The sequence below is a fragment of the Vulpes lagopus genome, chromosome 3 (assembly GCF_018345385.1).
Source record: "Vulpes lagopus strain Blue_001 chromosome 3, ASM1834538v1, whole genome shotgun sequence".
NCBI classification, from domain to species: domain Eukaryota; kingdom Metazoa; phylum Chordata; class Mammalia; order Carnivora; family Canidae; genus Vulpes; species Vulpes lagopus.
The window spans coordinates 74,511,070-74,535,895 of record NC_054826.1 but is presented as its reverse complement, the minus strand read 5'-3'; the positions used below and the strand labels follow the sequence as shown (position 1 = coordinate 74,535,895).

At 40.1% G+C, this 24,826-nt stretch overlaps 1 protein-coding gene across 2 annotated transcripts in view; it reads left to right on the top strand.

Annotated features, from left to right (window-relative positions):
• The window catches only part of ARID5B (AT-rich interaction domain 5B), a 178,363-nt gene that overhangs the window by 70,884 nt on the left and 82,653 nt on the right, over positions 1-24,826 (top strand). For both annotated transcript variants that reach the window (XM_041750373.1, XM_041750374.1), the window contains exon 4: positions 15,914-16,144. In XM_041750373.1, the coding sequence (XP_041606307.1) occupies positions 15,914-16,144 (231 nt within the window). The remainder of the gene's footprint in view (positions 1-15,913; positions 16,145-24,826) is intronic.

Genomic DNA, 24,826 nt, shown 5'->3' with positions numbered 1-24,826 from the left:
ATAGGGGTGCCCGGGTGGCTCAGTCGGTTAAGTGTCAGGCTCTTGATTTCAGCTCAGGTCATGATCTTAGGGTCATGAGATCAAGCCCTCCATTGGGCTTCATGCTCAGCACAGAGTCTGCTTGTCCCTCTCCCTCCCCCTTGCTTGTGCATGCGCTCACTCTCTTTCTCAAATAAATAAATAAAATCTTTTTTATTTTTTAAGAAATATCTAGCCTGGGGATCTGTAGCACTGGTAACTCGTGATATGAAACCGCAGAATTATTAACTGGAATTAATATATTAGTCACCAGCAATTTGTTTATTGTGTCTTTTATGAGAAAAGGAAGTAGGTGTGGATATTAGAGATTGGGGAAAGGAGGAATTTTGCAGTGGACATGAATTTTCAGCGGATGATAGATATTATGGGAAATGTGAATAAACCGGATTCTTCCTCTTGCTGTCTTATATCAGCTTACTCACAACACTGTATAAAAGGAAGCAAGACAGAGCATAGCCATAACATCAGCTTTCAATGATAGTCTTCCACCATGCACTGTGAGAGCACATTAGAAGGTGCTGGGGTTTTTATATGACTGCATTGCCGTGAGATTGAATAGTGGTTTCAGTTTCCAGTATGTTTTATAAGTATCTCTTTCCTTCAGATGTTAAACTAATTTTCATATTGCACACACTAGAAAAAGAAAGAAAGAAAGAAAGAAAGAAAGAGAAAGAAAGAACGAAAGAAAGAAAGAAAGAAAGAAAGAAAGAAAGAAAGAAAGAAAGCCATTCTGAACAACTGATGTTCTCTTGGCATTGTGATAAAAAAAAAAAAAATAGAGCGGATGGTTTGTGGAAACGGCACCAGGTGAACTTATAGTTAGTTAGAGCAGGAAAATAGATAGAACTCAGAGAGAGTGTGTTTACCAGGTTTTATAGTTGAGGCTTTTTAAAAAAATTTCCTTTGAATGATTTTTATCATTCATCAGAAAACCAAGGGTGTCAAGCAAGAATCTCTGCTGAAATAATGACGCAGGGTTGCTTGCAACCTTTTGGCCTTTGCTTGGGCCTTGGGGTTATCAGAACAATGAAGCAACAGCCACCTGAGGCTTTCCTTTCTTGTTCTCCTCTTCCAGTTGTGTTCCTGAACCTCTCTTCTTTTTTTTTAAGATTTTATTTATTTATTCATGAGAGACAGAGAGAGAGAGAGAGAGGCAGAGACACAGGCAGAGGGAGAAGCAGGCTCCATGCAGGGAGCCCGATGTGGGACTCGATCCCAGGTCTCCAGGATCATGCCCTGGGCTGAAGGTGGCACTAAACCACTGAGCCACTGGGGCTGCCCCTGAACCTCTCTTCTTAAGGTTATAGGGTCCTAGAGTCCAGGACTGAAAGGTATTGTGGGGACTGTGGCAAATACTCAGAATAGCCCCATCCATCCCAGCTGTGCCTTCAGACCCAGACTGTCTGACATGGTGGTCTTCCAGCTTCTTTTCTGGTGGGTTCTCTACTGCTTTGCCATCCATATGACAGCCACCAGCCACATGTGGCTATTAAGCCCTTGAAATATGGCCTGTCCAAATAAAGAGATACTACAACTGTAACACATGCCAGATTTCAAAAACTTAATATGGAAAAAAATAATGTGAAATATCTCCCTAGTAATTCTTTACATTGCACATGTGTTGAAGTAATATGTGGGTATACTGGGTGAGATAAAATAGATTTTTTTTTTAAAGAATGTACTCTAGAGAAACACTTGCACTTGTCCTATGAAATAAGACAAAATATTTTTATACAGTTTATACATGTATCATATCATTGTATTGTGTGCCTTAAATTAATACAATATTATCTTCGGTTATATTTCAATAAAACTGGGGAGGGGAAGACAAAATTTTCATTGGATTTTGCTTTTAATAGAAAAAAATAGAGCCAAAAAAGATAAATAGATTATTAAAGTTATTTCACATTTTCTTTTTACTTTTTAGATTTTACTTGAATATTTGGCTCTCATTATGTTTCCATTGAATAATGCTGTGTCAGGCCTGCTTTAGATTTCCAGAACATCGTATGGGGGCTTTACCGGTTTCCAGTGGACAGCTACATTTTCTCATCATCAGTATGAATGAGTTTTTTGTAAATAGGAGGTAGCAAATGTTAAACATGATACAGCTGGCAATTGATTATAATTAAAATGAACATATATGATTTGATAAAAATCTTAAGTTTCAAAATCTGTATTTATTAAAGTTTAACAGTTTTGAATAAATCGTATGAAAGGTTTTATTTAATTTACTTCAAAAAATCTGGTAGACTTGCAGGGCATTCTACCTATATTTAAAGGGATAAGCATCATTAACCTTTATTGCTCTGGCTTTTCTGAATTCAGAGCATCCTAAACACAAGCCAAAGTACTCTATTTCTATTGCCAAGCTTCTTTAACAGAAATATGTGGAGGAAGGGAAAGAGCAGAAACCTATGGTCTAAAGTGCCTTGATATAGCAGTAAAAGAGGTTTCTTCAGAACCGTATTTTGATTGGTCTCTTTAGTGGTCCTAAGACCAGGAAAGAGTGATGGATAAAGAAGAGGATTGGCTGTATTGAGCACAGTCTCATTCCTGGGCAGGTGGATGGAAGAATGGGTGATATAGACATAGAGGATGTGTCCCACACTTCTGTATGTTCCCTAGAAGAGTCCTCTTATACCCATTGGATGGGGAATTACCACTTTGAAGACCACTGATTTAGGATGAACCACTGAAACCAAACAGGCCCTTGCTGTTTTCTCCTTGCTAACCCTCTCCAGAAGCCCTGCAGTAATAAGAAAGAAAACAATGCCATCTATACAACTCTTGACACCTCAAGATATGAGCTCCTGGAGGTTAGTACAATAGTTTGGAGGTGCTCCAGCACTCTGAGGATGGTCCACACACTCCTCAAGTGGTGAGATTATTCCAAAACCCAAAAGTTCCCAAAATGAGATGTCTGCCTAAACTCATGACCCTTCATTTGAAAGGTCTCGTGACCCGTGACTATGGTGCCATTTGCTAGACAACTTTCTCCAGATTCCCTCGGCCTATAGGAAGAGCAGCTGGTCTGGAGCCTAAGGTGAACCAAGGACATGACTGCTCTCACTCCAGGATGGGAGGATCAGGTGCTAACTTCAGTGTGGTCGGCAGGCAGCTCCACTCACCAGCACCCTTGCAGGGGTCTGGGCGGGTAACAAGAATTGAGGACATAGATTTATGCCCTCCAGGAGTTTATATCCTAGTTGCTCATTGGACAGACACCTCTCCTCCTCCCAAGAACAGCTAAAAGCCCCTTCACACAGAAAACAAAACCCCTTCCAGACATTTCCCTTGTTTATTGTGTAAAATATCCATAACATTTACCATTTAATGCTTTTTTAATGTACAGTGGCGTTAAGTACACCCATGATGTTGTGTAACCCATCACCACTATCTATTTCCCAAACTTTTCCATTAAGTTTGTACCCATTAAAGGAAGCTTTGTACCCATTAAGCAACAACATCCCATTCCCTGTCCCCTCCATCCACAAGCAGCTCCTGGCGACCTCTAGTCTACTCTGTCTACAAGAATTTGCCTATTCTAGAAGACACGAATAAATAGAATCATACAATATTTGTCCTTTAGTGTCTGACTTATTTCACCTTGCTTAATGTTTTCAAGGTTGGTCCATGTCATAGCATGTCCCAGAACTTCATTTCTTTTTATGGCTGAATAATAGTCCTTCATTTATATATATCACCTTTTGCAAAGCTGTTCATCTATTGGTGGACAGTTGAGTTGGTTCCCCTTTTTGACTGTTATGAATAATACTGTTATCAACATTGCTAGTGCAAGTATCAGTTTGAGTCCTTGTTTTCAATTCTTTTGGGTATGTACCTAAAAGTGGAATTATTGGGTCATATAGTAATTCTATATGTAACTTTTAAGGAACTTCCAGACTGTTTTCCACCACAGCTGCACCATTTTACATTCTCACTAGCAACATACGAGGGTTTTAATTTCTCCACATTCTCACCGACATTTGGAGTTTTTACCTTTGTATTTGTTTTTTAAATAATAGCCACGTTAGTGTGTGTGAAGTGGTTATTGCACTGTAGTTTTGATTTGCATTTCCTTAATGATTAATAACATTGAGCATTTTTTCATGTGTCATTTGTATAGCTTCTTGGAGAAATACCTGTTCAAGTCCTTCGCCCATTTTTAAATTGTATTGCTTGTTTTTTTGTTGTTGTAAGGGCTCTTTATATATTCTGGATATTAATCAGATATTTTCAGATATATGATATGGAAATATATTCTCCCATTCTGTGGATTGTCTTTTTACTTTTTTGACAGTGTCCTTTGATGCAGAAAAGTTTTCAATTTTGATGATATCCAGTTTACCTATTTTTAAATTCGTGTTGCCTGTGTTTTTGTGAAATACAAAATCATAAAGACTTTCTGCTATGTTTTGTAGCTTTGGCTCTTAAATTGGAGTCTTTGATCCATTCTGAGTTCATGTTTTTACATGGTGTGAGGTAAAAGTCCAGCTCATTCTTTTCCTCTGAATATCTACTTTTCCCCACATCATTTGTTGGAAAGACTGTCCCTTCCCCAATGAATGGCCTTGGTTCCCTTGTCAAAAATCAGTTGGCCATATATTGGAAAGTTTACTTCTGGATTCTTTATTCTGTTCAATCAAATTTTGTCCTTATGTCTCTACCACATTGTTTTAGTTACTAGAGCTTTGTAGTAATTTTTTTAAAAAGATTTTATTAATTTATTCATGATAGACATAGAGAGAGAGAGAGAGAGAGAGGCAGAGACACAGGCAGAGGGAGAAGCAGGCTCCATGCCGGGACTGTGAGTCCTCCAACTTTGTTCTTTTTCAGTATTGTTTTGACTGTTTGAGATCTCTTGAAATTTCATATAAATTTTCCAGATATTCCCATCTTTATTTTTTTAAAGATGATTTTATTTATTTATTTATGTATTCATGAGAGACACACAGAGAGAGAGAGAGAGAGAGAGAGAGGCAGAGACACGGGCAGAGGGAGAATCAGGCTCCATGCAGGGATCCTGACATGGGACTTAATCCCGGGTCTCCAGGATCACGCCCTGGGCTGAAGGCAGTGCCAAACCGCTGAGCCACCAGGGCTGCCCTGTTCCCATCTTTTTTTTTTTTTTTTTGTTTTTTTTTTTGTTCCCATCTTTAAAAGAGAAAATAATCACTGGTAATCTCACAACCTAGAGGTATTCATCTACTATGAATGATTTTGAAGCATTAAACAAAACAACATGGGTTACCACTTCACATCTCTAGGATGGCCATCAAAAGACAAATTATAACAAATGATGGAGAGGATGTGGAGATGTCAGAAGCCTCATACACTAATGGAGATCATGTAAAATGGTACAGCCTTTTGGAAAAACAGTCTGGGGATCCGTGGGTGGCAGTTTAGCGCATGCCTTCGGCCCAGGGCATGATCCTGGGGTCCTGGGATCGAGTCCCGCATCAGGCTCCCGACATGGAGCCTGCTTCTCCCTCTGCCTATGTCTCTGACTCTCTCTCTATATATATGTCTCTCATGAATAAATAAATAAAATCTAAAAAAAAAAGCCAGTCTGGCAGTTCCTCAACAAGGGAAACACAATTACCTCATGACCCAGCAATTCCACTTCTGGGTTATATGCACAAGAGAAAGAAAAACATATGTCTACATAAAAATCTTTACATAAATGTTGATAGTAGTACTATTCATAGCCAAAAAGTATAAACAACAACAATTCATCATCTGATGGAACGAATAAATAAAATGTGGCATATCGATACAATGGAATATTATTCAGCAATAAAAAGAAAGGAAGTACTGACACACATGACAATATACATGAACCTTGAAAACTTCATGCCAAATGAAAGAAGCCAGTGGCAAAGAACACATACTGTATGATGCTGTTTGTGTTAAATGTTCAGTATAAGCAAATCGGTAGAGACAGAAGATTAAGCGATTGCGTAGGACTGGTGAAAGTCAGGTAGATGTGGGAGCAAGAGGGTTTAGGGGTTCTTTTTGGAAGAATGAAGATGTTCTAAATTTTATTGTAGTGATGGATGCATACCTCTAAATAGACCAAAAGCTCATACACTTTAAATGAACGAACTGTCTGCTATGTGACTTGGGGCTTAGTAACGCTATTGAACAAAAGACATAAGTTTGAATGTATTGTTTTATATCTTACTTTTTTTTCACTTAATGTAAAGGAATCTTTGCATGACCTAAAAATGATTTCCTTTTGCTAATTTTAAGGGCCACACAGTTTTAATGAAGTAGATGTACCATTCATTACAGACATATGCACACGTATGTATATGTGTGTGTATGTATGTGTACATGTATAAAATGTCTCCAAAATGCTAGGCATTGAGTAATCCGTACTAGTCAGTCCTACACTCTTTTGGTGTTTAGTTCTCCATACACATTTGTTTTTGTTTTCCCCTAATATTAACCACTTTGGAATTTATGAGACTTAGCATGATCAGTGTTGACTACTTGTGTTCGTGAAAAGTCATGGCAAATAGTGATTAGTCATTTGGTGTAAGGCACACATTTGGATCTTACATGCTGAGACATTGATGTGAGGAAGTTAATTATTCTGCTATTGATCTGTCCTGTATTACCCCTTAATGGAGGTTAGTCATGAGTGTGGGAGCTTAAAGGTCTCTCAAATGTAAAGGGTTTATACAGATGTTGCATAGTAGGATTGTGGTTCTTGCACTGATGGCACGTGTAAGATGCAACTTGAAAATAAAAAGCCATATATATATATATATATATATATATATATATATATATATATATAGAAAGATGGCAGAAATTATTATGATTTTTAAAGCCACTTGGACTAATGAGGTCAGGTTTTTTTGCCTTTCAATTGTCGTGGCAACCGTAGGGGCTGACTGGATCTTAGTTCTCATTCCTTGAAGTCAAGACAAAGTTGAGTTTAATGAAGTTCAAATCCACCGTAACAGCCTTACCTGGCCCACTAATAAATAAATAAAGGTGTGAGTTAATCTCTGAGAAAACTTTTGCCACGGTTTTTAGAGTAGGAGGAATTTTGTCTAAGCCCTGGCTCCCTGGCGTTCTCATAGATTCTTTATATTTTCTTCTTCTGATACTGAAAATCATTTATCCTAATGAATAAAGAGAATGGCTAACTACAGCCTAACAATTTGTGAAGGGGAGGCAGGTTAAGGTAGGTCAGGCCTCTTAGAATCCCACTCCAACCGTGGTCACCCCGTTACCCACTTGGCAGTCTGGCCATGTGGTCTCAGGAGTAGAGACACTTATTGCCTAGCCACAGTCACGTGCAACATTCACATTCAGCTGACATGAGCCATATGGAAGTAGATGTAGAATTCTCAGAATGAAATCTAGAGTGGCTCCTGAATATGGCTTAGGATTCAGTGACCACTTGGGAGAACCTTGGAGATTGAGCTGGCTTGCTTCCCAGGGGGTTCGTTTGTTACTCAGAGAGATGGCAGTGTTTGGTTTTAGTTTAGCCTGGTATTGTTTTCCTTTTCGAGTGAGGAAGCAACAGTCAGGGCAAAAGCCAATATGAATGTACTAATACATATTTTTATATTTGTGTGTCCATGTAATTTGAAGTGGCTGGCTTTGGGAAACAGCTAGTTAAAAGCCCCGATTTTGCATTTGAAATATTCTTTGTTCTGTTTACAACCATGCACAGAGAGATTTTCCCACATTTTCTTTTTTATAAGTTCTCCAGTGATGTTTTCGTGGCCTATCCTGGGAAGATCTGTCTTTCCATTTATCAAAACAAATGGCAAGCTGGGGACCATTTAAAGTCGTTTTTTTAGTTAATAAAGCCAATCTTCTTGTTCTGTTATGTTAAAAGTACATTATCTTTTTATTGCCAGCTCTCTATGGCTAGGTCTGTTTTCCGTCTTAGCAATCTCAGGGCTGCCCCCATTTGCTTACTGTGTAGAGAATTACAAAATCATCACGGGTGGGGCAGTACCAGCTGACTTACAGTACAAACCATTTCTCAAAATAACCACAACAGTGCAATACTGATGTGTCATTGACGTCACAGTATGTTTTTATGAAATAGTTTGTGGCATTTTCATTTCTATTCCGGATGGAATCTTGTTCTCTCTCCCTTTTAATCAGGCATTTAATTTATTTTTATTATTAATATTTTCCACTCCTTGTCTTGGCATGCCTCCAATTTAACAGCTTTGATGAAGGGGAAAAAAAAATAACAACTGACGACCCATCTTCCCCCACCCAACTCTGCAACATCAGTTAACTGCAAATGTGTTTTCCCCTTTGATGTGTATTTACCCCTGGTACCAAGGGTACCTACTGCCTGAGGAGAGATGTAGAAATATGGCACGATGCGTTACACACTCACACCAACTTGCGATCAGGAATTGATAAAGTTGATGTACAACTTTGGAATCTGAAACACTTTCTACCCATCCAAGCTATGTAGTCATAGGCACTGCTGCATTTTGCTTTTACAAATATCTTTCTGTATAATGTCCTGTAATTAGAACAGGAAATCATTGAGTAACTGTGAGATGAATAAGAGCACTTAGACTGAAAAGAAAATCACCTTCCGAGAAATTATATTCTCTCTTTTTTCTTTCTCTCTCCCCCCCCCTTTTTTTTTTTCTGCATGTTACAATGTTGGTAATGATAGTAACAGCTGTAGCTGGCTCTTATCTGTAGAATTTTCATGCTTAGGTTTTCTGAAATGAAAAAAAATTTCCTTTTCAGTAATAATCAAAAGCGAATGGACAGAAAATAGGAAATGCCTAATTATGACAAATATTCAGTGTCACAACAGAGCAGCAATTAAATGGAAACTTCAGTATAATTGTCAATAGCAGTAAGAATTGGACTCATGCCAGGTACATAAAGTTGATGCTTCGCCGTTGGTTGGTTGCTAGGAGCACGGTGAAAAGTAGAAAGCTTTGAGAAAGGAATGCCTAATGTAATAAAGTAACAGAAAGAAGCATAAATCATTGTAAGAGCCTCTCGTATTGACATTATTTTACTTAAATTGTCTCAAAACTAGACATCAAGTTTTATAACATGAGCAAATTCATATTTGCTTGGGGGAAAAAAAAGAACACTGTATGTCGTCTTTGAAGGACTGGGGACTTTGTGTCTCAAGCATAGCCTTCATACATATTTGGAATCTTTTAAGTGAAAATCTTTAAATGTTTGTTTCTATTGGCATCCAAATGCATTTGCCCTAATACGATTAAGAGAACTAAAGGGCAAAATACTTGGCAGATTTTTCAGTTGAGGTAATTAGGTGCAGGAAGGAACATGCATACTTTTTCCACCAGGCTCTATAAAATCCTAGTGCAAAGATTTTTTTTAAGGTTTTTTTTTTTTTTAAGCTTACTGATTTTAGAAGTAGATTATAGTGGTTTTCAGTAAGCATAATAGTGTGATGTTTCCGCAACAAGCCTTCCCTTTCCCCCTCACCCCCCAGAATGAAAAAGAAAGTTACATTTCTAAATGTTGTGTGAAAGATAAAAGCAAATTTCTCCTCCGGAATTTATGTTTTCAGCCTCCTGTGCGTTTGGCCACCATTATCTATTTAAAAAAAAAATAACATTATGGATATTTGAAAGTCAATGCTCCATTAATTCATTGTGTTTGCTATTTCATGCATCTCTCTTTGTATAAAGACAACTTGAGCAACGTGCTATTCAGAATGAATGCCTGCTCTTACCCTCTCCCCCTCCACCCCTTCCCCATTCCCAGCCCAACTCTGAGGATTAAAGCAATGGTATACAGTTACTGTTTGAAAAGCTTGGGTGGAGTCTCACGTTATAATTACAGTTTCTCTGTGGAATTCTGTTTTGGACTTTGAAAATATATAAATAAGTGAAAAATTGACATTGAGAGAGGTTAACAAAACGTGTAATTATGATATAAGCACAGGATTAGGGTAATTTTGGTTGAGCATTACAAGCAGTGTACTTTAGGTATTAACTTTTAATAGGCAAAATTCTTCTCATTGAAGTTGAAATGAGGTTTAGTAATTTTGGGTCTCTTATTCCCTTTGAATATTTCATTTAAAAATAGGCATATTCAGTTTTTTTTCTTTTTTGGTGGAGAGAGAATTGAGGAATGGGATGACATTTTAATAGAGTATCATAATATGGCTTAAAAATTTCAGTCTTTGGTAGCAACAATTTATTGCTGATCATTTTCTTTTGACAGAAATCAAGTAATGCCTATATAACCCAACCAACTACAGCTGACTAGAATGTGTTAGAGTACGATTCCTTGGGGTAATACTTTGATTTCTTTTCCTATGTGGGTGTGGTTGAAAGAAAATCTTTGTTCCAGGAACACTTTGTTTGTCTTTTGCTGAACAAATGTACAATTTAGCCATTCTTTATTCATTCTTAGATTTATCTGCTAGACCTATTATGAATTAAAAAGGGGAAAATGTCCTATGCAGCATTTATTGGCAGCCTCTGTTTCATGGGTAACTGCATACGAGTGTTTGTTTATATGTACATGAAATGCATAAGGAAGAAAGAAGTAGTGAGGAATTTAAATAAGAATTCTTGAAAGAGTTGTTTGGCTTTATTTGTTTCTTAGTGTACTAGGGCAAAATAAAATATGACAGCTGTTGAACAATTTAATAGTTTTGTAGCTGTATGAGGAAGAAGTTAATTTAATGCAAAGACTTAGGGGAAAGTTACGGGATCATAGAATTTTAGATCTGGAAAGCTCTTCCAAACTCATAATTTTATTCTCTGTTATACATACCTTTCTTGTGAAGGTGACCATGCTTTGTCTCGAGAAAAAAAAAAATTCTCTGGTTAACTAAGCATGTCTACCGAAATTCATCCAGGGTAAAGTTTCTCTGAGGTATCTTAAATCAGAGAAACTTTACCCTACATGAATTGTTGGTTCTTCCAGGTCTCACCTTTACTCTGGATCTTCTCTGTGCTCTCACCTAGAACGCTTGTTAATTTTCTTAGGAGTCCTGAGGGTCTCGTGGGCTTTGTTCGGTTTTGTTGGGGTTTCATTCTTTCTTTCTTTTTTTTTTTTTCGGTAAATATTAAAGGCGATTCCTATGGGGATGTCTAATTGTAAGGTTGGAAATTTGCCTCTGTCCAAACAATGCCAAATGGAGGGTTCTTTTCATAAGGAGTAAAATTATCATAATTTTTGTGTTGGTATTATTAAACATTGCCACATTAGGTCAGGTCCCAACTGGGCCTCTAGCCTCTTAATATGGAAGAGGCTCATGAGGCTCGGGGGTTCTGGACTTGCACAACCTAAAGTTGGCTTTATTTCCTATTATGTGAGTAGAAAGCAAAAAGTTGATATACCTAGTACCCCCCCTTTTCCATGGCTCCCAGTGGGTGCCTGAAACTGCATATAACACCAAACCCTATCTCTATAGGGCTTTTTCCTATACATACATACCCATGAGAAAGTTTAATTTACTAGTTAGGCACAGTAAGAGATTAACAATACCTAATAGTAAAATCAAATGGTAAAGTAGTCCCTCTCTCTCTCTCTCTCTCTTTCTCTCAGAATGCCTTATTGTACTCGCCATTCTTCCTGTGGTGATGTGAGGTGATAAAATGCCCTTGTGATGAGAGGAAGGGAGGTGAACAACATAGGCACTGTGATGTAGTCTTAGGCTACTACTTGACCTTCTGATGATACATCAGAGGGAGGGTCATCTGCTTCCATTGACCACCGTTGACCACAAACTGCAGAAAGTGAAACCTCTGGCAAGCGGGGGCAGCTGTACATGAAAGGTGTGTCAGTACTGTTACATCATGATGGTGTGAATTACTGTTTCCCGAAGTCACAACAAGCTGATTTATTTAACTGGAGTAGAATTCTGGCCTATACCTGGTTGAATTGTACAGTCCTTGATGCAACAGAAGTTTCATACTTTATGTGACCAAAGGCTATCATCCTCATCCCTAATACTGTACATTAATTAAATCTCTAATAATAAGATGTCAAATAAACAAAGATTATCTTTCAAGCATGCCCACATAGGAAAAGAAATCAAAGTATTAGCTTAATGAGCATTGTAATTTTGCTATTATTAGTAGGTGTGACATTTTGTCATCAGGAAAATCCCTTGAACTTGGAATTAAAAGACTGGGTGACAGTCTCACCTCCATCACTTTCTGCTTCCTGGAGATCCCAGGCTAGTCACTTGGGTATCTGAACCTGTTATCCTACCTCTGGGTTGGGGGATATTAATGAGCGCTAATCCTACCAATAGTGTTGTTGTGAGGAAGAAAAGAGATGTGTTGCGTGGAAGACCTTTGTAAATTTTTGTGTTTTACCATCAGTACCAGAAGTCATAGTAGTATTTCTAAAGAAACCACCCCTCTGTCCCTCTTATTTTTAGTTGAGAGGTCTTTTTTTATTTGCCATCTTCTGTGCTTCCCGCGACCATCCTGGGAGAGTGGCAAGGAGAAGGGAATTTGGTCCTATATTCTGTTCTGGGCACAGCGGGAGTGTGGATAGAAGCAGATAACTGGAAACAGGTTATAAGTACATGTACACTTTGCAGCCCCAATTTGTGATGTTTCAACAACAATCTTTTGACTTTATGCTAGTGTAAAGCGATAGGCATTCAATAGAAGCTGTACTTTGAATTTTGAATTTGGATCTTTTCCCAGGCTAACCATACATGGAGCAATACCATTGTGGTGCTGGGTGTCAGCCACGAACCGCAGCTCCCAGACAGCCATGCGGTCATGACAGTGACCATCTGACACCCAGCCGTTCTGTACCTATGCAACCACCCTGTTTTTCACTTTCACTACAGTAGTCAATGAATTACATGAGATAGTCAAATAGTCATTATAAAATAGGCTTTGTTTTAGATGATTTTGCTCAGTGTAAGTGTTCTGAGCACAGCTAAGGTAGGCTAGGCAAAACTATCGTGTTTGGTAGGTTAGGTATATTAAGTGCAGTTTCAACTTAGGATATTTTCAACTTACAAGGTGTTATCAGGACATAGCACATCAAAAGTGGAGAAAGATTGTGTGTGTGTGTGTGTGTGTGTGTGTACACACACACACACATTCAGAGAGAGAGAGGGAGAGAGAGATCAAAACCCAAACTAAATAAATTACTATAGGTCTACACAAAAAGCTAAACCCAAACTCCGAGATAGTGGTTTCAAAGTTTAATGTGCATAAGTTCCCTGGAAGCTTGTTAAAAATGTAGATTCCTGGGCCCCAACTTTAGATATTCTGAGTTAGTGGTTCTGGACAGGCCCCTAGAGTCTGCCTTTTTACAGTCACCCCAAATGATTCTGATGGGGGCAGTCCCTAGAGCATGCTCAGACCTACTATCTCCAGAATGAATGGACATCACAGGACACATTTCCAGGACTTGGACCCAAAGGAGCTGGCAGGGTTTTCCTCCAACAGAAAGAGGATTCATGGCTTGGCTTGTGCTTTGGGAACTGCATGAATAAAGAAGGATAAATGTTTCAAGCTAGATTGAGGAAACAAACACAAAAATCAACCAACCAACAAACCCAGGTCATTTCTAAGCACTAAAGATAGCCAGGGAGCTGACCGCATCCAGAACAGAGAATTAGGAAGAGGTTAGAGATGGCATTATCAGGAAAAATGGGCAGAGAAAAACAGAAGGAGAATAAGAGGACAAGAAGGAAGGCAAATGCCCCCTAGCATCCAGGTGACATCTTCTGCTGTAAAGGTAACTGTTCCATTCTTCTGCCATCATTCATCCTGAAAAGCACAACTTCCTCCGTTTTATCTTAAGAACACTAAGAAACTAGTACAATCCCAGTACAGAAAGCCGATGGCACAACCAGGATAGAATTTTGGAGTAGTGTCTAGATTCGCACAGTATTTACTATTTACAGGAGATGGTAGTAGGTGTGGGGCATGCTGACGGAAGTCCTGGGGGTTCATGGTTACACCCCTGTCCCTTGTCCACGGTGTCTTGGACAAGGAGAGTATGACAATACAATTGATGCATTTGGGGGCTGCTTATTCAAATAGGACTTAGGTACCCTGGAATCCTGATGGTGGTCAGTGATTATTTCCAGTATAACTTTATGTGCTTTAACTCTATAGAAAGCACAGATTCGAACCCAAATTGTGAACCGGCATCTTGGTCTGCGGTAAAAATCTCAAATTATAACATCTTGGGGTGTATATCAGCATTTAAAAACTGAACTTCATTTGGGGACTTGCCTTCAATGTAAACATATTTCCTTGTAATTAAATATGCCAGCTGACAAAGTGGCTACCCACAAACCAGGCAGGAGTCTAAGAAATGTAAACTATTAAAAGATGTCATCTTGAAAGCAGCTAAACATCTCCATTCTCGAAGAAGCCTCCAGCCCGAGGAATTCAGTGAACATAATTAGAAATACATCTGGGTATTGGCCTCCTATCTGAAAAGGTCACATGCACACCTTCCACTGGTACTGGTTATATTCCATCATTTGTTCTGTCCTTACTCATTTGTCTCCCACTGGTTACCAGATGGCCACGATGTCGGTATCCTTAACAACTGTCTTGTGCAATTCCCGGCAGCATGGTAAGGGCTCAAAATATTGAGTGTTTTCCCTTTGGATAAGCCAGTGACATATCTGGGAATTGCTTACAAAACGCGCTGATGGTGTGGTTATAGAGAGTGATGGCAGACCAGGTCATGGAGCCTAAATTCAGCTTGACGTTATGCAGGTGGCAGGCTACCAGAGGGGTGCTTTTGCCATTTCTCAAGCTTCAGGTGAAGGAAGGAGTCCTCCATGCAGAATCTGGTTTTTATAAATAAGCACTTAATATAGTGAGGTGTAGTGAGGTGTAGATAAGCATTAAGATCATTGTAAAAAGGAGCTTCATGGAAGTTGCTGAAATGTTCTGAGCTAAGTTGGTTCTGATGGAGCTGTCACAGGATGCTTGGGGAGTCTTCTCAGCATGGTTCTCTAAGTTGTGCCAAGTTACCAGATGGATTCAAGGCACATTAGAAGCTAAGGGGCAAAGGAAAGGGGGGACAAGGCAAGTGGATGTATCAATCAAGTTGGGATAGGTCATGCTGCAAAAACAAATAACCCCCCAAATTGCAGCCTCACTTAAAACAACAAAGGCTTCTTTTGTGCTTGTGTTATATATCCATTTAGGACCAACGAGAGACTCTGCTCCATGTCGCTCTTGCCCCAAGACCCTGACTGATGGTGCAGCCGCTAAGGGGCAGGGGAGCATGTTGTAGTCAAGCACTGGCCCTTCAAGTCACTTCTGTCATATTTTTTTGATCAAAACCAGTCACATGGCCCCTTGACTTGAGTGGGCCAGGAAGCATGGTCTTTCCACAAGACCGTAAAGAGCACCAGAAATATTTGCTGAACAGCACCAACCACCACCCGATGAGATGACGATGCTGTTTGAACTTACAGGCGTCTCTCTGGGGCCAGATGACCTTTCCAGAGACTTCTAGCCCTGAAAGATTATATAATCTCAAAAAAAGAAAAAAAAAAGCAGACTCTGGAAAAATGTATAAAGAAGCTCAACCAAATTGTAATTTTTTTCTGCTGATGAGGCCTTGAATGCTTATAATATAAATGAGGCTCTTTGTGCTGCTTGCAGGTGGCCCAAACCTCGCCTCATCTGTCCACCTGGCCTTTCCTCCGCGGTACCCCGAGGCCTGCGAGTGGGACTGGGCTGGGGAGGTGGGGCCGCCGGGGTCGGCCACAACGCAGCCTGTGTTGGAGATGAGGTGGGGGGGAGTCTTGTTTGCAGACACGGTTTTCATTCGAAAGCAGAGCGATCGTTGGGATTGTGGCATGGCCACGGCTGCCCGGTGTTGGGGGGAAGAGGCTAACGGACGTGTTCTCTTGTTTGTCTAGGGGAGGACGAGGAAGAGACGAACGTGATCGTCCTCAGCTACCCTCAGTATTGCCGGTACCGGTCCATGCTGAAGCGCATCCAGGATAAGCCGCCTTCCATTCTGACGGACCAGTTTGCGTTGGCCCTGGGGGGCATTGCGGTGGTCAGCAAGAACCCACAGATCCTGTACTGTCGGGATACCTTTGACCACCCAACTCTCATTGAAAATGAGAGTATATGTGATGAGTTTGGTGAGTCTTTTTATTTTGTTCTCTTCTTTATTTTGTGCATGTATGTTTGCTGGTTTTCAGTGCCCACCAGGAGCGGTGATGGGGGACAGGGCTTAGCCCCCCCCCAAGCTCTGGGTGCCCCCCAGATGACTGTGGCAGAAAGTGCCATCGCCTCCTTGGCAGCCTCTGTTTGCCAGGGTAAAGGGTAATTATTTAGCATTTGTTGTTTGATAGAGGGTCTGAAGTTGCTTGGTCGACCTTGAAATTGGACTTCAGGACAGGAAGCTTTCATGTTTGCTCTTTCTTAAAAGGCTTTGGCTATTCAGATACTGATTTTTTTTAACTAATCACTCCCTTTTCAGTGTGATAAGGAACTGTAAAAATGCACCAGTTGTCACCACTTCAGTGCTATAGGGCGAATAGATAGATTGATGAGAGATAGATCCCTGTGCCCCTTCATTTTTTCATATGTATGTATGGTTACACATATATATCCATCTTTGCTGGGCACAGCGTATAAAAATATGTATAGATATTTATATATGTGTGTGTATATATATCTAAATTCAGATCTCTCTCTCTTTATATACTATGCCCCCCAAAGATGGATATGCACACATAATTTTATCTGCATCTCTTCTAGCCAATCAGTCATGTGTCTCTATAGATAGAAGCAAAGGAGAAGATATATCATAGGTTTGGGAGCCTTTGCATGATGCAGTGAATGACTGGAGGCAAGCCAGGATCACATCTCTCACATCTTCATTTTCTCATCTGTTTGTTGAAGAGATTGGATCATATCAGTGATTCTCAACTGGCTAGGCAGGGATATCAGAATACCCTGGGGGTGCTTTATCAAGCTATACATGTTCCTTGGAAATTCCTGTACTTACAGAGGCAAAGAGGCTGAGACCCATGGCCCAGAGAGAGCACTGATAGGGTCCTTTTGAGTTGAAACATTCCTTGATTCTGTCATCTAAGGTTTTCCCAAGGATCCTCAGTTTGTGGATTATTCAGATTCAGAGTTTTTGCTTAACTGTTACAGGCCTCAGCATGGTTTGGGAAATCCACTGTGGCCTCTCTACTCTCATTATTCGTGACCCCAGCAGCCCTTTACCTGCTGCTGCAGGGGGATATTGTAAGTAGGGGTGAGGGTGAGGGATGTTCCAAAAGAGAAGGGAGGAAAGAGGAAGGAGACCTCGGTTCATTGGACATGGCATTTTTTTTCCTTACAGACTTTTTTTGGATGCCTTTCACAACTCTGTCTTACCAGATGACCACCGGTCTATAAGAGAACAGCAAGGTTTATACAAGTTATTTATCCCTTCTTCCAAGAGAAATTATTGTCATATTTTTAATATTCAAATAATCATTTTATTCAAGTAGGTGAAGTATCCAGTACATTAAAAAAAAAATACCCCTCTTTTCAGATCAGCATTTACAAATCTTCCCTTTCTAATACTTCTGTTTTGAGTTGTTTTTTTTTTTCCATATCCCCTACTCCCAAACCCTCTGTCCTGCTTGCCACTCAAGAGGTCTGTAAATTCCTGACACAAAATAAAACTGAAGGAATGCTTTCCCTCATTTAAGAGTAGTCAAAGTAAGAGTATCACAGCATAACATAGTGAAAAATGTTTTAACCTTTTTGGCTAATTTAAGAGTTATTAGTCATTGGGCTTCAAAGCTATTGCGTCTGGAATTGGTAATAGAAAGAAGTTCCAATTTAACAGTGATCACAATGGTTGTTAAGAGTTACTAAATTAGTTTTAAATGTTCTCACAAACACAAGCGTCTGACTTTTGAATGTTTTCCTGAACTTTTCTTCTGGTAAAGCTAATTTTAATGCTGTTTTTTCTTCTCCAGCCTCTTAAAATGGAAACTTTCTTTTGGAATAAAGGTACCTTTAAAGAACTGCTAGATGGCCAGTTCAATAATTAGAATATTAGATTTTTTCTTTTCATTGAGTTTGTACTTCAGATAGTTTGTGTTTAGTGTAGTATTTCATTTTAGTAAGTGAACCCCTCTTCCCCCCACCAAAAAAGCTTATTTTTGACCTGATTTGAACACCTTTGCCAGCACCCCACCCCCGCCTTCCACTTTTGGTCCTACATCTAAATTTCCAGAGAACACCCTTTTAAACTTCCAACTGGTTGTATTTGAAATCAACATGAGTTAAAGCGTTTGTTAAAATGTGGGGTTGGGTTTCTCTAACCAACTAACAGTTGGTAGAAGAACATAAATTTAATTAGTGACTAGCATTAAACAAATGTTCCTAATATTAAACACTGCCAGATGACCAAAACACTTCTGTCAGATTACCGCGAGTGCCAGGGGGCCCACAGACGAATTTTCTACACAGTATATATTCTGTACCACACGTTTGGTGACTTCAGTAATTGGTCAAATGTAATTTAGGTAACAGTATGCCTAGGCTGTAAAAATCAAATTTTATTAGCCATATCACCAGGTGGATGAATGGTGGAGCTGATGGCAAAGAGTTTATAGCATTTAGCAGCTACACCTTTGACACATGAAATTCATAAATTGCCATAAAATACCTGCAAGGCCCTTCTCAAAAAGGACAGTGTCTGCTTTCCTATGATTAAATAATGTTTATTTTATTAACCAATATATTTTTTGCTTTCTTCTATTAAATGGGATTATGGAGTGGGGGTGAGAGAGGGTGTTCAAAAGATAAATAAAACACAGTTCTTGCTTGTTTGGAGGATTTAAAATTCTAATTGGGGAAGACAGGATTAACGCACCTGAAAGGTTAACTAATGTTACAAGAAAGTCAATGATTAAGTATTTGGTGAGTGTTGCAGAAAGCAAGCGCAGGAGGAATTTAGCAGTGGGCTGGTGGGGTGGGGGGCTTGGGAGGGTGATCATGAGAGGCGTCAGGGAAAGCTCCATGAACAAGGCAGGACTCGGTCTGGTTTTCAAAAACAGGGAGAAAGGCTAATAGAAAAGTTTTTGGAAACAACCTAAATCACTTAGAATTCATGTCCTGACTCTCCATGTCAAGAATGGCTGCCTTCACCGTGGGTCAACTGTTGGCCTCCACTAGGTTTTGTTTGCCCTTCATGAACGGTCTGGTGCCCTCTCTGCCAGGAGGACGTGAGTGTGAGTCCACGGACCAAGGCTGGGGCAAGTCCAGGCAGTGGCTCTGGAGGTGGAACTAGGCTTTCTTGGGCAGGAACGATCCACATTTTCTCTGCGTGACCACCTTTCCCAATTGCTCAGACACCTCCCCCTTCCCTCCATTGTTTAAATGTTGTCCACGGAATAACAAGTTTAATTGAACAATAAAAGTGAGGCTTTTAAATCTACAATGAATCCCTATAAATAAATTCTCCGAGGAATTTTATGAAGCTGTTTAATGAAAAGTTTGATTAGAAACTATTAAAGAAAAATAGAATCGATGAAATTTCATCATTTAGTCCCACATTACAGTGGTGTCATTTTGATTTTTATTTACATTGAGATATTCAGAATAGAGTAAATATATCCTGGTTTTAATTAACTATCCTCCTTACTTGGGAAAGGTTATTTTAGGCTTGAAGGGTTTTGATAGCGTACCATCTGCTTTCTTCCGTGTGTTTTATTCAAGTCCCTTCCCTGCTTACAGTGCTGTGCAGTGTCTAAACCTATGACATAAGCATAAATTGAATCATATTAATGGCAGGTGATTGAAAAGCTTCAGCCTTGACATCCTGCCTGAATCCTTCTATCTTGTCAGTAACAGTGCTCTTAAAGGCAGTGTGATCTTTTCGCAGCACAAGAGAATTGACTATTTTTAAAACTAAAGCAACGGACTCCCCATGAAAGCATTGTGAAGACTGGTTGTATTGCACGTGCAATTAGGAAATGAGATTATAATAATAATGAGGGGAAAGTGACATTATGAATGACAATTTTTTATAAAAATCTTTACCCTGCATGTAATTCCTGCCCCCACTGTCCTGTTAGAACCTCCTAACGTGAGGCATTCTTCGGCTATCCCCACCTTGCTTTTACCTTTTTATAATTTGATTCCTCTTTTGTAAAACACATACCATCATTTATATTGTTATTATTGTCTGTGCTGTAGAGAAAACAGACATGTGCAAACAGTCGGTCTATTTTTCCTGTTAGAACAATTAAATGTCCACCAGTTTGTAATGCACAATGTTTCCCTTAACACCACACGGATTGATGTCGCGTGTGCGAAGTGTTGACAGCTAAATCCAAACAGAGGCGTGCACAGTACAGTCGATAAATGGATAACTTTAAGGTACTTGCTTTTGTCAGAGAGATGTAAGGTGGGCCCAATATATATAAATGAGATGAAATTACTGCTTAAATGTGGGTTGAACTAACTGCTGGATTAAGATATAGTTGATTAAAAAATAATAAAAGATAGTTTATTTTAGTCTGAATTTTGAACTGCAAAGAGACATAAGTCATGCTTCTAAGTTCTTCGGAGTCAGAGTGTGTGTGTGTGTGTGTGTGTGTGTGTGTATGTGTGTGTGTTGGGGGCGGGGGGGGGGGGGGGGTGTTCCTTGACCGAGGAATGGGATGGGGTTAAAGGAAGGATGTGGTATTCTCCTGAAAAGAGCAGAGCGGAGATGGGCTGCCGTCTTGACGTTTGGTCCATGTTAGGAAACCATGAACCCTGACCCTTAGGGAGAAGATGGCAACATCGGTATTAAAACATGTCTTTTGCTGAAGCGCAGGGAGGATAGCACAGTTTAGGGGGAAAGTGCTAGGCTTACAGATCCGCTAGGTATTAATCCAGGCTCACCTGTCTGATTTGCTCTTCCTCCAGGCAAATGAGGTGAGGCACCTCCCTCATCCCACCTTTCACACTGGGTGGTAATAGCTCATCACCAGGCTCAGACTAAGTCTGTATTCACTTGATTAAAAAAAAAAAAAAAAACAGTCCTCATGATCAGTGAAGATTCTCTATTATTTCTAGGAGAATCTTAGGTCTTGGACAGCTTACAGTCATCCAAACCGATCTCGCTCTGTAAATAATAAAGGATCCATTTCTCTAAGGCTCTGGGACTCTTCCTAGAGCCTTCATGGAAAAGAAAAGTTTTCTACTTTTTACAATATGTTTTAAAGAAGCTTTTCTGACTCTGCCCTGAACTTTCCCTTTCTGTTTTCCTGTTGGGTGAAATAATGACATTTTAGACAAAAGAAGAAAAAGCCAAGGGAGGGAAGAAAACAAAAGAGGGGATGAAACCTTGACTTTTTATGAAGGAAAATTCAGGATGTGTAACATTATTTTGAAGCACAGAGGACGAGCTGGACTCTGCCTCTTCCCCTCTAAACATCACATGTTTTGCTGGAAATGAAAGGAAAGGCAGTTGTTTTGTTAAGGATCATGGGAATTTGTAAGTGAGTAAACATTTTTTTCCTTGCCAAAGTAGGTTTCATGGTCACAGTGGATTTTGATGATCAAATGGCCTTGTTCCTGGCCCCTGTCCACATTCAGCCTTGCGCTGCCTGCCTGCCTGCCTGCGGTGCCCACCGATCACCCAGATGATAGCAAGGCAGATGTTTCTCTTTAACTGAATCTGAGTGGGAAAGGAGTCAGGCTTCTTCTATACTGCAATTTATGCAGAAGTCCTTACCCTCCAGAGATCACTCTTGGGGGACTGCTTCGTCCTGGAAATTCTCTAGAGGTTCTGTTTATCATTAAAGAATGGTCTAACCAAGACCATGCTTGGTACCTTCTCTTTGTTGCATGTGCTGCCCAAGGAAGGACAGTGGAAGGTTGAAGTTCATCACATAGTGGGGTCAACTGAACCCAAATAAGCCTGCTGGTTGTGGTATATTGGATGTGCTCAATAGTACATGTAATGATTCACATATGGTGTTGGCTTCCAGGACACTGGGACACAAAGAGGGCTGGGGAGCCGACCTTGGGCAGAGGTGTTGGAAGCTAGGGTACCATCTCTCTTAAGGGTTAATGAACAGAATTTTTATGTTGTTACTGTAAACTAATTTTCAGAGTCATGATATATGGAATGGGTCTGATTTGTGAATTTCTTTTCTATTTTTGGAACTTGGAAGGATACTTTAAAATAACTCTGGACTCCTTTTTGTAGCTTAGGGGACTCAATGGGTTATTAAAAACTATTTGGACTCATGGGTACAATAAACTCTTGTTCACTCCAGAAGAAAGGATTTGTGTCTATATTGGCTAATATTTCACCTAGCATTTCATTTAGAAAAGCAAGAAAGTTATATCCCATTACATTAGCAAGATCAACATATTCCTCTCTAGGGTGAAACAGATATTTTTATCAGTTCACTCACACACACACACACACACACACACACACACACACACTATAGGAAAGAACCAGGTCATTGAAAAATCACAGGCAAAAGTGCTAGTTAGGGAAAGGGATGGGAGAATGAGGTTCAGAATAAGTATGTATTCACTTGATTTTTAAAATCCTCTTGATATCAAAGATACCCTCCAATCACCGTCATTGTATCCTGTCAAGGGACTGATTAAAGTTCCATTGGACTGCTGGAGAAGCTGTCTGGGAGTGGCGAGAGCCCATCACAGTGCCTGACACACAGTACATTCTTGTCCATTTATGCATTTCACCAATATCTATTATCTGTTCACACCTACTGTGTGCCCAGTATTGTTCTGGTCCCTGTGCACACAGTTGTGAACAAGACAGAAGAATTTATGCTCCTAGTAACCTTATAATGAGGGTTTTGGGGAGAGGCTTGGGAAAGTATGGGATAGCCATGGACCGTATGTCATGGATCTAGACCATACCTCATAGAGCTGTGGGGATTCAAGCACTTAGATGGTACATGGCACGTACTACTTAAGTACTTCTCATTAACTAAGTCTCCTTGTACCTCTTGCACCACCATCCAACACAGCCATAACCATGTATCGAGTCCATAGTAGTTCATCAAAAAACATTTACAGAATTATTTCATACCTATATAGACTCTTGGGGAAATGAGGTATCATTTACTACTAAAAGTCATTCAACATCGGCTCATTCCAGAAATACTTGTTTGTTTGTCCTTCTGCATGGAATGTGTTTCCCCAGATATCTTGGGTCTGGCTCCTTTTCATCATTCCAGCCTCAGCTCAAATGTCTGCTCCCCAGAGAAGTCTTCTCTGACTTTCCCCTTTTTTGCAAGTCTGGCTCCACCCCATCACCCAACATATAATTATCTTCCTGTAACTTATCACTATCTGAAATTAACTCTCTTATTTGTTTCTTTATATGTTTATAGTCTGTCTCCCCCATCCCCACCTGTGCTATAATGCGAGCTCTTTGAAAGCATGTTCACAACCGTGTATCCAGGGACCAGAACAAGACTGGGCACATAGAAGGTGTGTAATAAATATCAGTTAAAAGAGTGAATGGATACATGCATACCATGTGTCAGTATCATTGCTCTTCGCCATTTTGCAGATAAGGACACTTAAGCACAGCAAAGTTCCATGGCTATCAAGTGGCAAAACCAGGGTTTGAACCTAGACGGTCTGGCTCAGTATCCAGGCTCTTACCAGTTACACTAGATTGCCTTTCAGCTTGGACCAGGCTCAGAAAGATCTTTCCAGCTTCCTGAGATCTGGCTACCTAGAAACAGATAACTGATCACCAGCTCTCTAGATAATGAAGGCTCAGTGGGTTCTGTAGGATTTAGAGAGATCGATATGGGGAAGGGAAAGATCATAATGATGCAAAATCTGAAAACCATTGGATGGGATCAGGAAACTTTGATAGCCAGGCACCGTCCTGGCTTGTCTGTATTACACCAGCCTCCCTGATTGAGCCTTTGCTGCCCTGTGGTGTCTTCCACACACCAGCCAGACTGATGCTTCCCATCTCATCACAGAAGCAGAAGCAGATAAAAATATAGAGCCTGTAAGAGCTGCAAGTTGAAAGGAGCGGAGCGTAAACTGCCCCGTGTTCTCATGGGCTCTTTCTGAGGCATGGGGTTGCGACGCTGACAGGACTTTGATTGTACACCTCTCTCTAATTTTCTGCTTAGAACGCGTTGGCTTTCCCAACTTGGCATCCTCCCTTAATGAAAAAATTATAGGTCTAATTTCAAAAAATGAAATGTATGCAAGCTTTCCTGCTTCTGTCACTTCTTTATTCCTGTAGCACATAAATCATTTCCCTTTTTAAAATTAAATTTTGCTTGCCATGATTTGGTAATGGGTTTTCGAAGGAGGCAGAGCAGCCAGGCTTTTGGCACAGGCGCGGGCTCTGCTGCCTGCTCAGGAAATCTTCTCATTGCTGGCTGGCGAGGGCCTCGATTCCATCATCTGGGCTTTATGCTCCCTTTGGAAATTGCCTAGAAATTCTCTCCCTTAGAATCTCTTTTCTGAACGGCCTTTTTGGCTCTCCAGTTGCCATCATGGAGGACTGAAGAACAGATGGGATTTGGGCAGAAAAAGACTGGTACCCTCTAATGCTTCTGGGTGCTTACATTCATTCATTGAGCACCGGCTCTGTTTACGGCAGAACTCCAGGCATTGTTGGGATGTTGGTCTCTGCCGTCAAGATGCTTAAAAATCAACTTGGCCAAGATAAGATGTAGAGTAATGGGCCACTACAAATCTTATTGTGATTTTCTTAAGAATTCTGTGTCTTGGGATGCTTGGGTGGCTCAGTGGTTGAGCGTCTGACTCTGGCCCAGGGTGTGATCCCGGGGTCCTGG